A 17,524-nucleotide genomic window follows, 5' to 3' on the forward strand; every position below is an offset into this window, starting at 1 on the left:
TTTGTTTACTCAGATGCAAAGTTTCAGAGTAGCAGCTATGTTAGTCTGTATCCGTAAAAAGAAAAGGAGGACTTGTGGCACCTTAGAGACTAACAAATTTATTAGAGCATAAGCTTTCGTGAGCTACAGCTCACTTCATCGGATTATGCATCCGATGAAGTGAGCTGTAGCTCACGAAAGCTTATGCTCTAATAAATTTGTTAGTCTCTAAGGTGCCACAAGTCCTCCTTTTCTTTTTTCAGATGCAAAGGTAACTTACATAACACTTACTGTGTGTCCTCTCATCCCCTAATACATACACTTTGGTCAAGTCCATCTTTCTCCTTATTTTGAATTGCTTCTGTGTCCCTTTTGCATCCTGGCATTCCACACTGGACAGTGCTGCAGCTAACACAGAACTTTGGTCTTTCTGTAGGACTGATGATCTGACACCCTTGACATCACTGCATATAGCTCTGATCCCAATTCAGGGCCTGATCCAAAGTCTGTTGCAGTCGATGGACAAATTCCCATTGATTTTGGTGGGCTATTGATCAGGCCCTCAAGTAGGATTCTGGTTATGGAGTCCCAATAAGAAGCAAGCAGTCAGTTCTGTGCTATGAGGGTCTGATCCTCCAGCTATTATCGTTCATGACAACACCCGCCCCCCGACTTCAATAAATGCACGATTGAAGCCTTGTTCAGGATGAAGCTTATTTTTTTGGCCTTTAACAGCCATACTTGAGTAATGTTTTATATTTTAAAATTGTAACAAAAACCTGATTTTTTCCTCTTCTCTGATTTTTAGGGGATCCCTCTTTCTCTGGACTGTTCTATATTTTACCTGTTTCCTTGGATTCGCACAGGGAAGTCCTGAAGGTAAATTACACTTGTGTGTTTGTTTTTCTGCCCTACAAAGAAAAATGTGTAAGTGAATTTTAGCCAAGGGGCTTGGCTTCAGTTTAGATAACTGTATCTAATCAAGAGCCTAATGCACAGACTTAATTTACTCACTTCTGCTGTTTTGCTGCTGATGGTTCCGGTGTTGACCTGAGTAGACTATCCAGACTTGGTGACCAGCAGTTAAGGCCAGATTTTTAAAGGTATTGGGGTACCTAAAGATGCAGATGGGCACCTCATGGGATTTTCAGCTCTATCTACATATCTTCATCTTTTGGCACCTAAATTCCTTTTAAAAATCTGGCCCTTAAAGCCTTTTATCTAATGAAGTTGGTCACTAATGAGTTAAGCATCCCTGGGAGGCTGGTAAGTATTATAGTTAGGGTCCTACCATATTCGCGGTTCATTTTGGTCAATTTCACGGTCATAGGATTTTTTTAAATCATGAATTTCATGATTTCAGCTATTTTAATCTGAAATTTCAGAGTGTTGTAATTACAGGGGTCCTGACCCAAAAAGGAGTTGTGGGGTTACAAGATTATTGTAAGGGGCATTGCAGTACTGCTACTGTTATTTCTGTGTTGCTGCTGGCGGCGGCGCTGCCTTCAAAGCTGGGCAGCTGGAGAGCGGCAGCTGCTGGCCAGGAGCCCAGCTCTGAAGGCAGAGCTGCTGCCAGCATTAGTGCAGAAGTAAGGATGACATGGTATGGTATTGTCACCCTTCCTTCTGTGCTGCTGCTCGCAGATCTGGGCCCTCAGTCAGCAGCTGCCACTCTCCAGCCACCCAGCTCTGAAGGCAACAGCTCAGAAGTAAGAGTGGCATGGTATGGTATTGCCATCCTTACTTCTGCACTGCTGCTGGCAGGGCACTGCCTTCAGAGCTGGGCACCTGGCCAACAGCCGCCGCTCTCCGACCTCCCAGCAATGAAGGCAGCACAGAAGTAAGGGTGGCAATAGCATGACCCCTCTAAAATAACTTTGCAACCCCCCTGTAACTCCCTTTAGGGTCAGGACCCCAACTTGAGAAATGCTGGTCTCCACTGTGAAATGTGTATAGTAAAGGTTAAAACACACACAAGACCAGATTTCACAGGGGGAGACCAGATTTCACGCTCTGTGACACATTTTTTCATGGCCATGAATTTGGTAGGGCCCTAATTATAATCCCCATTTTACAGAAGTAGAATCTGAGGCATAAAGAGGGTGTAGCCTGTTTCAGAAAAGGCTATGAAACCACCTGCTGCTCAGGTATGGGAAAACACATGCTGCTGTTTTCCTTGAATTACATCACTTGGCACAATGCAATGCTGATGATGCAATGTAACCCCAACGTTATCCAGAGAAATGATAGGTGGTTTATTGTTGGAGAACCCTTGAATATCCAGGCATGGCCTCTCCCTATCCAAGATGTGTGCCAAATGTACCCTAATCTCGCACAGTATGAGTCAGCTCATGCTGAGCACAGGAGCGTCATGTGGTTTTCACCTACTCATTCATGCTGGGTTATGCCCCCCTTCTTTCCCCCCCGTTCTAGCCAATTTCTGATCCCTCATAGCTGCACTCGCTCTTCACCTGGGAAAACAGGTGGCTTCCTTCAAGATGAAAAGGAGTACTTGTGGCACCTTAGAGACTAACCACAAGATGGTATTGTCCTTCAGTAAGCCAGTATGTACAGTATGGGGCATGAGAACATGGTATATATTGTGCGTTTCCTAGCTCCTATGCAAGCCCGTGTTGGGATGGAATTGATCCAGCTACCCTTAATGTGGGTTCATTGTGCTTTCCACCCACCAAAAGCCTAGCGATAAGATATTGGACCAGATTCCTCCCCGGTGACTTTAACAGTTTTGAACTGGAGATAAGGCAAGTTAGACGCAGATACACGTGCCCAGTGTAAAAATGCCCAACTATCTATTCCCCAGAACCATAATGCCACCTGAGCCATAATGCAATCTAATTTCTGTTGATATTTTTACACCACCACCCCACTTCTCCTGCCTCTCGTACTGACAAAGTTTCTTTGGGTCGGGGGAGGAAGAATCAAATGGCTTATGACCTGATCAAGCTCCCATTAAAATCAGTGAGAGACTGTCATTTGATTTCAATGGGAGCATATCCTTAGAGAAACCTCCACATTTCACAAGCTAAATTTTCACACTTGCTATTCTTGAGAGATTTCTAAGTTTCTTTACCACTTTTCTAAAGGGTAAGACTCCTTTAGGATAACTAGTGACCGGCATGGGGATCCAGGAAGTTTCCCGGTTGATGATGATAAAAAGAATTCTCGCTCAGTTTCCATCATCCAGCTGTGGAGAGAATCTGTTTGTCAGAGAGCCACCTCCTCTATCTTAAAATAGCAACATCTCCTCCACATGATTTACTCAGGGTGCAGGCTGGAACTGAACAACTTCCTATATAATCAGCAGGCAATAATAAGTGGACTAGCAAGCTCCAGGCCTCTTAGGCTCCAAAACATGAAGGAAAAATAGAAAGTTGGTTGCAGCTCAGCTGAAACGCAGCCCGTGGAACAGTCACTGCCACCAGCAATTTTGAAAAAAGTAATATTTTCCAAATTCTACTTTCCTGCAAAGGAAGTGAACATCTGGTTGAATCACTTATTCAAGCAGTTTTCAGAGCAAGTTTTATGTTAACATAAAAGAGAGCAAACAAATACTGTGTTTTAGCTATTTTTTTTTATTTTTATTTTTTAATAGACTTTTAACGCTCCATTTTTGGAGTCATGTTTATTGCTCTTTTTACTCCCAGGATAATTATGGGATGTTTAAATGTTTTTGGCTGTTGGCGTCCATATAAAACAAATTTTCATTGTGTGTATGCGCACACAAAAAGCCTTCCATTTTATAGCGTGGTGCAATGAAAGCCCTGCCTCTGATGGAATGAATTACCTTCCCTAAAACATCCTGCACTTTTGGAGGAGAGAAGGATGGTTTCCTTACAAGTAAAGGGATAGCTCTTTCCTTTAAAATGTTTGATGTGGGCATCCAAATAAAGGTCAGGTGAATGGTGCAAGCGAACATCAGAGGTTTCAGTCCGTATTATCCAAAGCTGGTGCTAACCCGCTGGGGACCATAAGAAGGAATTTTGTTGCCTTCTTCCCCCCAATACTAAAACACTTATGATAAAAAGTGAATAGGGCCCCCTGGAGCTGGTTGGGGCCCTAAGTAATTTCTTAGTCTGCTTATGCCTAGCACTGGTTTATCACTCAAGAATGTAAGGCTGGGATAATGTAACTCTGGTTTCATGCAAGTGAGCAGTGGGAGTTTTACCATTGACTCGAATGGAAGTGGAGTTAGGCCGATGCTGTGTGTTTTTGAAAATCTAGAACTAAAAGGGGAAGGGGAGGGCTGCGTACATTGGAAATGCAGCATCCATACAAATGCTACAAATTCAAAAGCGTAATGGTCCAGGTCCTCATCTGGTGTAATCTGTGTCCTTACATTTATGTCAGTGGATCTGCACGGATTTGCACTAGTTGAGGTTCCAGGCCAATAGTTTTGAAATTTAGACTTCATTCAACCAAACTTTGGATGTAGGTCCTAGATCTAAGCCAGCGGAGGCTAGTAAACTAAGAGTTATTTCTCTCCTACTTTCTGGTTTTGTGGGGGTAGAAGGGAAATAAATTAGACATTTCAGCCTTTGGTGAGCATCTCTTTCAAGGATATGATAGTTCACGAATCCCTTCTGCATATAGCTTCCCATTTTGGAAAGAAATTTGCCCTCAGCCCCAAAATACTGCTACTTGGGTACCACAATTAGGCCATGTCTGCACTAGAGACTTTATAGCGGCAAAGCTGTACCAATGCAGCTGCATCGCTGTCAATCTCCTGGACAGCCACTCTGTGCCGACGGGAGAGCACTCTCCTGTCAACATAATTAAACCACCCTCAATATGTGGCGGTAGCTATGTCGGCAGGAGAACGTCTCCCACCAACATAGCACTGTCCACACTGGCGTTTCTGTTCGTGTAACTTATGTCGCTCAAGGGGGTGTTTTTTTCGCATCCCTGAGCGACATAAGTTATACCAACAAAAGTGCCAATTTGGACATAGCCTTAGTTACACAGGGGTAAGAGACAGAAAGCTTTAGTCCATCCGTTTTTTAAAAAACATGTCTTGGTGGTAACTCTAGGAGGAGAAAGTTGAAGGGAAAAGGTAAGGCTTCGATAAATTCATATCAGTTTAAAGAAGCCAAAAGTGGCACTTGTGCACCTTTAATTGTACACTAGTTGATGGCATCCCTTCATGGAACTCATCTGGGGACATGCCCATCAGTTCAGTGGACTCAGTGTGGGATATAGTAGCAGAGGTGGGCTGGGCAGGCAGGTGTGCTGGGCTGGGCGGCTGAGCACAGAGCACACAACCCCCGCACAAGGTCTGCTGTAATCAGGCTCCATACAGACATTGGGCTTTTGGTCCAATCTTATATGTTTTTCAACACAATTTGATACAGTAGCTAACGAGACAGTTGGATTTGTAGTTCAAACAGCAGCAGCATGCTCCGAACAGGGGAAACATAGTTATGTCTTTGCAGAGCAGTTCCCTAGAGTACAAAATATTTCTGCCCTATCACTACAGTACATCTCTTGAAGAGAACCTAAAAATACACCTAGCAATTGGAAGCCAGCGTTTAGCTCCTAGATTTAAGCAGCAAGTGTATTTCCTTAGGGCCAGATCCTGGTCCCTTTGAAGTCCATGGCAAGGCTCCCAGTTGACTTCACTAGAGCCAGGATTTGGCCCTTAGCATTGGAAAGGAGTTGGGAAATGATCTAGAAGACAGAAGTGACTTCAAGGATAGCTCTATACCTCCCCCATTCAGTAGCGGATTGGGGGATTCTATCCATGCTGTGAGGACGGAAATCCCTATTGGGTTATATGGGAGAGGATGCATGGGAACCAGGGGCTTGTTTAGCCAGAGATAAACACCAGTATTAATAAATCCATACATGCTCATACAATAAATAATCTCCTCAGCATAGAGGTAATTGAGAGAGAATTTCCATCCCCTTCACAGTTGACCCCTAAGCTTCTCTGTGGCTCTGTCTACTATAAAGGGAATTGAAATGCCTTAAAAATAGAAAGTGGGGTGGGAAATAAAGCAGGTCCCAGACAATCTAAATATTGATTTACTTGTTCTAATGTACAAAAATGGTTATGGTTTGCCAAAGTCCAAGAACAGAGCTGTTCTCTTTCTAGTGTTCTCTCTTCTTGGCCAGAGCCCATGCTAGGCCTCAGACAGGCTTAAGTTTGCAGGCTTTCTAACAAACACTCATGAACTCTTTCTGTTCCAGCTCCACAAACACTGAGAACAGCATTGAATATGTCACAGTTAAGGGTGAAGGATGCCAAATTCTGAGGGCCATTTTGGGGGAGATTTTTCTTGGATTATTTTTCTTCTGCTCATTTTTTTTCATCTGAGAGGCCTGTGAAGTTAATTGAAGTGCAGCTGTGGCTGGCACTGTTACGCTCCTGATTGTTTAAACTCTTCCCTTTGGATGTAGGCATTTGGATTGAGGGGTGCAGCCCTCTCCAGGCTAGATTGTACAGTTGATAATTCCCACAGGAAGATTAGGTGGCAATCTAGGAATAGAGATTGCAATTTGTCAGTTTTGTTTATGCCGGGAAGAATATAACCCTCTTTATCTCCTTTCTGAATAGCTACTTTTCCCAGCGAGCTAATGGAACAAAGATAGCAACCCTATGTATGGAATGAAGAGTAGAATAGGGATAAAGGTCTGATCCCTTAAGGAAAAGTCCTATAGAGTTTAATAGGGAGGAAACCAATAGGGTTCTATGTAGATGTTAGAGCTTATAGAATTTAATAGAGAACTTTGTCCTTGCTATAGTATTCTATAGGTTGGCTTAAACATTGTGTCGAAAGATTTATTATGTTCTATAGGCCTTCGTTCTATTCGGAGTTGAAGTCAATGGGAGCTTTGCTGTTGATTCAAATGGGAACAGAATTGGAACAGCCCCCATTTCTTGAACAGCCCCCATTTCTTCCCCCTCCCCCAGTTTTGCCATTTCCCTGCCCAACCCCAGGACATACTTGCCTTAATGGCTCCTCCTTTCCCCCTCCCCCCCCAACCCCCATGGACCTTTGTCTTCCTCCCTCTCTTGAGCTCTCGAGCATTCTCCCAAGTCCAGCATTGTGGCCCAGCTGGCAGCCAGTTGGCTGTAATTTGTGCTGCTGTTGCCTGCTAATCTGTTTTAGACTCTCTGCTCTTTATAAGCAGCCCCTCTGACCATGGGGCCAGGAGCCAAAGGATTCTGCCTCAATCTGCCCATTGCATGCCTCTCACCCAGGCTAGTGGACATGAGCCTATTCAGCTAACATCCAAGTTCATGTTCATAACACTTCATATACATGTATGGTCCCTCCAACTTTTGTACAAAATTTAAAGCTGTGTGCTCATCCATTTTAACTAATGCTACAAGGTGATACCTTCAGTGGCTCGGTTAAGCCTAGATGCAGCCTTCCCATGCACGGGGTTACTTTCTCTTTTAAAAAAAACAAAAACAAAACTATTAACACCATACAGTATCATCAAAGGCTATGGGTCTGTCTCAAGTGATGGAGCTGGTGTGTCTGGAAAGATGGAATTATGGGTCTCCACTCCATAAAATTCTGCTCTCTACCCTAAGTGGAAAAGAAATCTTAGTCTCAAATCATTTTTTTAATTATTAAACGTCCAACTACGTCAAGTCATAACTCAACTTCTGCCAAATGGTCATATCCAACATTTAATCCCAAATGTGTGATATTGGGGCTTAGGAGGAAACATTCCATGGGGGAAGGTTATCTTCCAAACTGTCTACTGTGACTGGGTTTTCTTCCACCTTCCTTCAAAACATATGTTACTGGGCCACTGTTGAAGACTGGATACTGGGCTGGATGGACCATGATTTTGGTCCATTATGGCAATTCCTATGAGATACTGAACTGCCACTGTATGGGCTCCTAGCCTGGAAATCAAGACAAAATAGATGCATCCATGACCTGACTGTCTTAAACCAGTTTTGAGTGGAGAGGAAGGTAGGCACAATCTATAATCCACTGCATTTGGGGTCCAATCAACTGCCCATGGTGCCCTTGGAAAGATTCCTGTTGACTCAGATGGTGTTGGATCAGGCCCTGGGTTTGCCTGGGTACTCATGCTCTTTGCCCCTCTTTTTCAGATGTGGACATTCTTCAAAGACTGGGCCTGGCAGGGAAGAAGCCATTGAGCGGATTGTCTTCATCACGCTCGGTTCCTCAGGGGGTTATCCCTTTCAAATCGGGGGTCATCTTCACTCAGCGAGCACGCATCGAGGCACCCATTAGTACCATCATCCCCGCTGCCTTTGGCACAGACTTGACCCTAGTCCTGAGCTTGTGCTCCCACCGCATCAACAATGCTTTTCTATTCTCTGTCAAGAGCAAGAAGAAAAAACTGGAGCTGGGGGTCCAGTTCATCCCCGGGAAGGTCATTGTGTACGTAGGCCACAAGCATTCTGTATATTTTGATTACAGTGTTCATGATGGCCACTGGCATAACATGGCCATTGACATCCGAGGCCAGGTGGTCACTTTAGTTACTTCTTGTGGGAAGCAAAGAGTACATGCTGATTTGCATTTTAAAAAAAACGAGGCATTGGATCCACAAGGGTCTTTTCTCTTAGGGAAAATGAACCAGCACTCGATACAATTTGAAGGCGCCATTTGCCAGTTTGATATTTATCCTTCCGCCAAGGCAGCTCATAATTACTGTAAATACCTGAAAAAACAGTGCAGGCAAGCGGACACCTTCCGGCCGAATCTGCCCCCGCTTGTCCCACTCTTGCCCAGGGATCCCAGCGCCTCCCCAATGGCCTCTCTGCAGACTAAGTTCTTGCTACAGGGTTTGAAGAACCTGACCACTGTGATATCAACATCAGAGCTCATCAAGGTCACAACACCCCTCAAGACTCCAGCTACAGCGTCCACCACCTTGGTCCCATATAAGCTGCTGTCTCCCAGGCTGACAACCAAAGCAGCCAAGGTTACAATTGTGCGGTCTACCGTTCCATCGAGTACTGATATGCAGCTGCCGGTCCATTCGCACTCTCGGACTACTACAGCAGCCCTCAGGATTTCCCACCCCTCTTCCAATGCAAGTTCACAGAAACACTCCGTTCCCGCTGTCAGAAACATCCTGCCTGCTGGCCAAAACTCCATTGCCATCAGCAGGAAAGAATTGGAGCAAAAGACCAAAAAGATGATCAACCAAAAAACTTCCACCAAGCCCTCTGAAACCCTCAGCACTGTAAAGCCAATGAGGAAGAAGATTGAAAACACATCTAGAGACATCCATCCCATGACCATGAAACAAAACCCGGAGAACCTGACCAGTGGACCCATTCCAAAAATGCTATTGCCACTACCAACCAAGAAATCCGTTCCTAGCCTAATTCCTCTACTGTACACCAAATCAACCCCTGGATCTTTTCATCGTACCTTCAGAACCAGTGTGCAAGCCTTCAACCTCACAACCCCTGCTGCTGTTGATGGGTTTCAGGTCTTTGACCCCATTGGACCCACCCTATTTCCATTTTTACTGGGGCTTCCTGGATCTAAAGGAGACCAAGGTCCCCCGGTAAGTTCAAGTTTTTAAATATATTCATGGTGTGGTCCAGTGAATAGGACTCCCAGACCAAGGGTCATATCTGCTATCAACTTGCTAGGCCTGCCTTGGGCAAGTCACTTCACCTCTCTGGTCTTCCATTTCTCCACTTATAAAAAGGGGATAATGTTTACCTAGCTCTGTAAAGTACTATGAGGTGGTTTACATAAGTCCTAAATATTGTTGTTAAACTAGAGAGATGCCTGAGCTACCAGGTTCGTATCTGAACTTCTCCAAAGTGGTTTGGACTTATCTCTGCCCTAAACAGGCTTGATATGATGTGAACAGCAGAAGTTGATAAGGGTGTCAGCATTGACTTAGAATCTCCAGTGTGTTTCCTTTGTGCCACTCTACAGACATGCGTTTTCGATATCTTCTGTTCTGGGCTTAACCAATGCATTGTGCATCCCTTTCAGTGTATGGCAATTTAAGAAGTCTATTTGTAATATTACAAAACCAGCCAGTTAAAATGTGGGGTGCAATATATTTCAAATGTAGTTTAGAAATACTCCTTGTTTTGAATATCACAGAAATGGCCCAATTTCAATATTTTTGTATTTAAAGTGCTTTTAAAATGTGAACCTGGCAGATTTTAGGATGAGCTGCAAGATGCATTTCTATTTCCAGACCTTCCCTAATAATGTTTTTTATTACACAAGCACCTAGGGACACCTGTCAAGGCTCCATTGTGCTAGGCACTGTATGAGCCAATAGCGAGAAGAGAGTCCCTACTCCAGGGAGCCTTGCATCTTCCTAAGTGGTTAAGGGCCTGATCCTATGTGGTGCTGAGTTCCCATTGAAATCAAACCCTAAAATCCTAGCTGATTGGTTGGAAACCCCCATAGGCTGGGATTTTCAACAGCACTTAAGGGAGTTAGACACCTAACAATGGGAGCTGGGTGCCTTGACTCCTATAAAAATCACAGCCTTAGTGTGTTGTCGCAATTTAAACCTTGTAAAGGCACCCAGACACCACCCTAATGGGCACCCTACAAAATCTGATGATAACGAAATAATGCCATTGGTTAATATTTTCAGAAGTGACTACTGATTTTTGGGTGCCCATCATGACACCTTTAAAGTGGCTTGATTTCTCTGCTCTCTCCCCCACATCCCAGTCCCCTGGGACTGGTCCACTGAGTGCTTTCAGAAAAGCAGGTGTCTCAAGTTGTCTTTTCAGAAATAACTAGCCTTTTTTGAAAAACTTGGCCATTGTATACACAATGCATATTTTCAAACAAGGGACCGGTAAAACAAATGGAATAATGGAGAAAGCACTTTAGAGAGCATCAATATTTTTAAGGGGTAATCATTTCTTTTTAAAATAATACACATTTAAAATGTACATAGAATTTCTTTCTAAATAGGCTTTGCAGCATTCCATTTTTAAAATAATTTTGATGGATAATATTGATGTTTGTTTTAAGCATTTTTTCTATTTTTATCTATTTAAATTTTCAGTTGTGGGAAATTTATGGCGAAGTCTGACAATAATTATTTAATGACAGTAGATGTTGAGATTCAGAAAGTTAAAGCTTTATAACCATTGTGACTAAGTTCCTGCTCTACCTTGGTGGGTCTTGCGCTTATTGGCGCATTTGCTCGCCTTGGAGCTTCACGGCAGCCCTCAGCTTGGCAGTTTTTCTGAACCCACAGTCCAGGTCAACTCCTCCTGTGTCTGATCAGGAGTTGGGAGGATTTGGGGGGAACCCGGGCCCGCCCTCTACTCCAGGTTCCAGCCCAGGGCCCTGTGGAATGCAGCTGTCTAGAGTGCCTCCTGGAACAGCTGTGCGACAGCTACAACTCCCTGGGCTACTTCCCCATGGCCTCCTCCCAACACCTTCTTTATCCTCACCATAGGACCTTCCTCCTGGTGTATGATAATGCTTGTACACCTCAGTCCTCCAACAGTCCACGTTCTCACTCTCAGCTCCTAGTGCCTCTTGCTCCCAGCTCCTCACACGCACACTACAAACGGAAGTGAGCTCCTTTTTAAAACCCAGGTGCCCTGATTAGCCTTCCTTAATTGATTCTAGCAGCTTCTTGATTGGCTGCAGGTGTTCTAATCAGCCTGTCTTAATTGTCTCCATTATCTTTGAAAACTCATGGCGATCCGGGGAAGTCCCAGACGACTGGAAAACGGCTAATGTAGTGCCCATCTTTAAAAAAGGGAAGAAGGAGGATCCTGGGAACTACAGGCCAGTCAGTCTCACCTCAGTCCCTGGAAAAATCATGGAGCAGATCCTCAAGGAATCGATTCTGAAGCACTTGGAAGAGAGGAAAGTGATCAGGAACAGTCAGCATGGATTCACCAAGGGCAAGTCATGCCTGACTAATCTAATTGCCTTCTATGACAAGATAACTGGCTCTGTGGATGAGGGGAAAGCGGTGGACGTGTTGTTCCTTGACTTTAGCAAAGCTGTTGACACGGTCTCCCACAGTATTCTTGCCAGCAAGTTAAAGAAGTATGGGCTGGATGAATGGACTATAAGGTGGACAGAAAGCTGGCTAGATTGTCAGGCTCAACGGGTAGTGATCAATGGCTCCATGTCTAGTTGGCAGCCGGTATCAAGTGGAGTGCCCCAAGGGTCGGTCCTGGGGCCGGTTTTATTCAATATCTTCATAAATGATCTGGAGGATGGTGTGGATTGCACCCTCAGCAAGTTTGCAGATGACACTAAACTGGGAGGAGAGGTAGATACACTGGAGGGTAGGGATAGGCTACAGAGGGACCTAGACAAATTAGAGGATTGGGCCAAAATAAATCTGATGAGGTTCAACAAGGACAAGTGCAGAGTCCTGCACTTAGGACGGAAGAATCCCATGCACCGCTACAGACTAGGGACCGAATGGCTCGGCAGCAGTTCTGCAGAAAAGGACCTAGGGGTTACAGTGGACGAGAAGCTGGATATGAGTCAACAGTGTGCCGTTGTTGCCAAGAAGGCCAATGGCATTTTGGGATGTATACATAGGGGCATTGCCAGCAGATTGAGGGACGTGATCGTTCCCCTCTATTCGACACTGGTGAGGCCTCATCTGGAGTACTGTGTCCAGTTTTGGGCCCCACACTACAAGAAGGATGTGGAAAAATTGGAATACATCCAGAGGAGGGCAACAAAAATGATTAGGGGACTGGAACACATGACTTATGAGGAGAGGCTGAGGGAACTGGGGATGTTTAGTCTGCGGAAGAGAAGAATGAGGGGGGATTTGATAGTTGCTTTCAACTACCTGAAAGGGGGTTCCAAAGAGGATGGATCTAGACTGTTCTCAGTGGTAGCTGATGACAGAACAAGGAGTAATGGTCTCAAGTTGCAGTGGGGGAGGTTTAGGCTGGATATTAGGAAAACCTTTTTCACTAGGAGGGTGGTGAAACACTGGAATGCGTTACCTAGGGGAGTGGTGGAATCTCCTTCCTTAGATATTTTTAAGGTCAGGCTTGCAAAGCCCTGACTGGGATGATTTAGTTGGGGATTGGTCCTGCTTTGAGCAGGGGGTTGGACTAGATGACCTCCTGAGGTCCCTTCCAACCCTGATATTCTATGATTCTAAGGTTCCTGATTGTTCTGGAACCTTCCCTGTTACCTTACCCAGGGAAAAGGGACCTATTTAGCCTGGGGCTAATATATCTGCCTTCTATTACTCTCCTATAGCCATCTGGCCCGATCCTGTCACACCATTAAAACACAAATTGTCAATATCGCATGTCAAAATATACAAAGTAAATATCCTTAAATCAAACTCTAATAAGGTCTCAAGCAGTTTTTTTCTTACTTTGCCTATCTGTACATTTCAGTTTGTATCAATGGAAATGTTTTTTGCCTGTGTGTGTATACAGTGAAATTGACATTTACTGACAAAAATCTAAACCTTCCAAGCCTACTTATAAATGTAACTACTGCATTCACACACACTAACCATTCTTAAAAGAATATATATGTAGGCCATGAAAAAGTATACATACGTTTTGTAATGCCAAAAGCAATTAGGCCACCATAAAGACTATCTGCTAACTTTTTGGGTTTTTAAAAAAATACAACAATGCAAACAAGATCTTTAAACTGACTAACTTCTGAGAAAATCTTTATATTTGATCCTCAGATTTTTGTTGTATTGTAAATGTGGGGCGGGAGTGTGTATATATCCATATAAAGTAAGATGCTCCCAGAGAGATTCCTTGATTGCCAAGTTCCAGCCCAGAGATAATTTTTACAGCTGACTTCTTAAAACACTGAAAGAAGGGTTTACAATGGAAAAATGGAGACAAACTTAAGGGACACCATTAGCAATACTTCTGTCTGCAAATGTACTGACTATTGTTACAAGTATCACCTCCAGTAACAATGGCCCTGATCCTGAAAACACCACATGCTTAACTTTAAGGTTTGGCGCCAATCTATAGTTATAATTTCAGGTTTGGATCTAAGGTGCTGATTGTCACCTGATATTTTGAATGCGGCGTCACAGACAGATCTCAGTTTGTTCCAATGTTCCTTTGTGTGACTGAGATCTCAAGGTTGCTACTTCGTCACGGTTGTATGCTGTCAGGAAATTGTAGACTCCTCTTTGATTTTTATATACATTTATATATATGAAATAACACACACCCTCCAATTGTTGACAGTGATTCAGGAAGTCTCCACAACTTCCCTGTGTACACAAAACTGTCTCCTACAATTTCTTTTGTTTCTCCATGAGTGAAGAGCTGATGTATTTGTGGAGATTTCCCCTTAAGCTTATTTGTTTTTCAGTAGCAGGAATCCAATCAATGATTGTGCACCCCTTCTCCAAAAATATGACGTACCTGTAACTGATGGATGTATAGCTGATGCTCAGGGCTCCAGTGAACTCTTGGCCTCCCCTCTCCAACTCCTTGCTCCAAAAATAGTCTGAGGGTGAACATACTAGTCTTGTTCTTCCTACTTTTCTCTCCCACCCAACATGAAGAACTTGTTATTCAAGTAGAATGGAAAATCCCACTCAGCCTGTGAATCACAGCAAACAGACTGATGCAGGCCACGGATGGCTTAGGAAATCGATGGCAGAAGTTTCCATCTGCTCAGAGAACAGTTAGGGTCCTGGATCTGGGGAAAGGAGAACAACTAAGCCGCTGCCTGGCTTCATCCCCTTTGACTTCTGGAAACAAAGTGAGCGCATTGAGAGGGAAAGGTTATAGCTGCATCGAAGCTGGCTGCTGTGTACAATATCTTCTGTGACTCATTTGGGGATCTCTGTATGACACTTTGTTGAAAGTTTCACCCCTACATTGGCCCGGGGGCAGAAAGCACTGAATCAAGATGACACGCTGAGAAATTAATTTAGCATTTATGTAGCCATATAAGCGCTGATAGATGCTTCACAGTTGAGTAATTACTCTGGCACCATCTCCATGTTATTGGGCAGACATTTTTGATGAGGTCAGACTCTCAACACAGTACTTCCTGGTCCGGTATGTGATATCTCAGCCAGTCAATCTTGCCTTGATTAAGCAGATTGCAGGCTGAGAACCAGCAATCACTGTGCACTGCGTCTGGCATAAGGGTGGAAGGAAGGAGATGGTGTTAACTCGTGCAATTGTTACCTGATAGAAGGTTCCTTCATGACAACTATTGGGGATATTCTCCCCTTCTCTAGGGGAAGACTCTGGGAAGGTGCTCTGAAAACAGTCCATTGCCAATCTCTAGGGAGGGATTTGTTGGCAGGCATGGAGGAGTCATGGTGTACAGACCTCAAGAGACGAGAAATGGGGCCCATCCCTGGAAAGGGAGCCCCTGCGTGCTGCTCAGCTGCCATTGTATAAGCTCGCTTAAGAGCTGTGCTGGCATAGGCTCCTTCCCCTGCACTTACATGCTCCCCCTCCAAGCCACGGCGGATGAGTTAATGTTGCAGAGAGCCACACTGACTCCCATGCAGACTTCTGCTGGAAACTTACCATGCTGGAAGGGAGCATCTTGAGTACAGCAGCTCCCCCTGGGTCTGGCTCCATTCCAGAAGACTGATAGTTCCCAGCTGCCCACATCCTGCTTTAAAACCTAGGAACTGTAATGATGTGGTGCTCCCAAGAGTGGTCTGGCTGAAAAGGGGTGAGGATGCTGTATTGTCTCTACTCTCTCCTGTCATGAGCACAGGGCCCTTTGTGCCCTCTCTCTCTCTCTCTAGCTCTTTTGCTGCTAGGCAGGAGGAATAACTATTTCATTCTGCTTTGGTACCGTTTTACACCCATTTTATCCAGGTGTAAAGGACGACACAGGTGCAAGGCAGTGGTGAATCAGGCCCTGCAGTCTTTGCATATAGCACAAAATAATATCAACATAATCCTAGATTTACATAGGGCCTCTCCTCCCAATTGGCCCCAAAGCTGTTTACAAACTTAACTGCTATATACAAAGAGTGTGCTGAAAGAATCCCTTTGCTAATCAATAAGCTTCAGTTACCTCTGGGGTAGAGCATAACAGTTGTTTAGCAGGCCACAGCAGGGCTAATGCAACAGGATATGAAGACACATCCCATACGCAATTAGAACTGCAGCATTAACGCCTTAGGAATTTAGGGTAACGGACTGTTTTGTACACAATGGAATTTGGCCAGAACGCCAAGATTATCAGGCTTGTTTTGTTTTTCAAAAGTGCCATGGGATCATTAATGACCACAAAGAGATAGAATTTGTGTCTTAAATCTTTTCTGGGCAGGAAAAAAAGGAGCAAAAAGGCCCCCAAACACCATACTAGGTCACTAGCTCAATAATGACTCAGTGGCTGGCAGTCTTTCCTCTGACTCATCAACACTACTTCCCACAGCACCTATAAAGTCCAGGTCTCCCTTCCATGTGCTGACCCAGGCTGACTTTGGCTTGCAAGAATTGATGAGCGTGCAGCCCGTGGCTACAAGTGGTATGCAAAACCACAAAAGAAAATGACATTCTATTAATGCATCCTCAGTGCAAATAAAGTTGAGTTCTTCTGCTGATCACGTACTGATCACTTTCTGGGCTTTTGGGTGTACAATATATGGCAAGATATAAGGGGCCTTTCCCCGTATGCAATAAAGCAGGAATTCCATAGGTTCTTGCCAGCCACAAGAGCAAAGCCCAAGAGACCTGAACGGTGTCCTGAATTTATATGCATCATTGGGGATTTTAATACTTTACTCATGCTGAAATGTATGGTGGAGCTGCCTGCAACTGTCTGAAGCCACTAAGAGGATGTGGTGCCACTGAATAACACTAGTGCTACAATTGGAGTGTGTTTAATAATCAAGCCACAAACTTTACGCGGGGCAGGAGGGGGAGAGGGAGAGAGAGGGGAGGAGCTGGGGTGTTTTGACTGAGTTTTAAAATGTCCTCATCAGAAAAATCCCAACATAAGAGGGCACAGTCACTGTTTGCAAGATACCATTTGTAAAGATATTGTACATATGTTGCTTTTCACCAGTTTGGTGAATCCTGGATGTAAAGTAAACTTGGTTCTGAAGCCTTTTGCTTTTGCTATGACTTTCTCAAGGAGCTCAGGGGTCCTTGAGCTTCCTCAACAGGATGGTGGGGAAATGGAAAGTTCTTTCCAGGACTCCTCCAAAGCTCTTTGAAGTCACTGGGAGTCTTTCCATTAACTTCAGTAGGCTTTGGGTCAGGCCCTTAATACCAAGAATAGGGACTCTGATGAAATTCATCCTTGTGCAGAGGGCCAGCGCAAACTCTCCGCTACCACTGAAGTCCCACTTAAGCTTTGCTTTTTGAGGGCTTAAATGGGACTAAATGATGCATAGACTTCGTGCAGGCCCCCTGCCCAGAATTGAATTTCATCCTCTGTGCACACCAGAAAAAATTATACTTAATTAAACAAATATCACGCATATTTATGCTGTAAAAATGTGGTCTCCTTTACAGCCTGGGTGTCGGAGATGTGGGCCCAAACTGAGCAATTTTATGGGGTTACTGAGTGCTACCGGAAAGGTTCGGCATTTTCTCCATTCTGACTCCACTGGGATTTCA

The 17,524-nt window shown here is 44.3% G+C and overlaps 1 protein-coding gene across 1 annotated transcript in view; it reads left to right on the forward strand.

The window, feature by feature from the left end:
• COL27A1 (collagen type XXVII alpha 1 chain) overlaps positions 1-17,524 on the forward strand; it is a 297,315-nt gene that overhangs the window by 73,235 nt on the left and 206,556 nt on the right. The window contains exons 4-5 of the mRNA XM_074973737.1: positions 788-858; positions 8,075-9,510. Of these exons, the coding sequence (XP_074829838.1) occupies positions 788-858; positions 8,075-9,510 (1,507 nt within the window). The remainder of the gene's footprint in view (positions 1-787; positions 859-8,074; positions 9,511-17,524) is intronic.

The sequence above is a fragment of the Natator depressus genome, chromosome 16 (assembly GCF_965152275.1).
Source record: "Natator depressus isolate rNatDep1 chromosome 16, rNatDep2.hap1, whole genome shotgun sequence".
NCBI classification, from domain to species: domain Eukaryota; kingdom Metazoa; phylum Chordata; order Testudines; family Cheloniidae; genus Natator; species Natator depressus.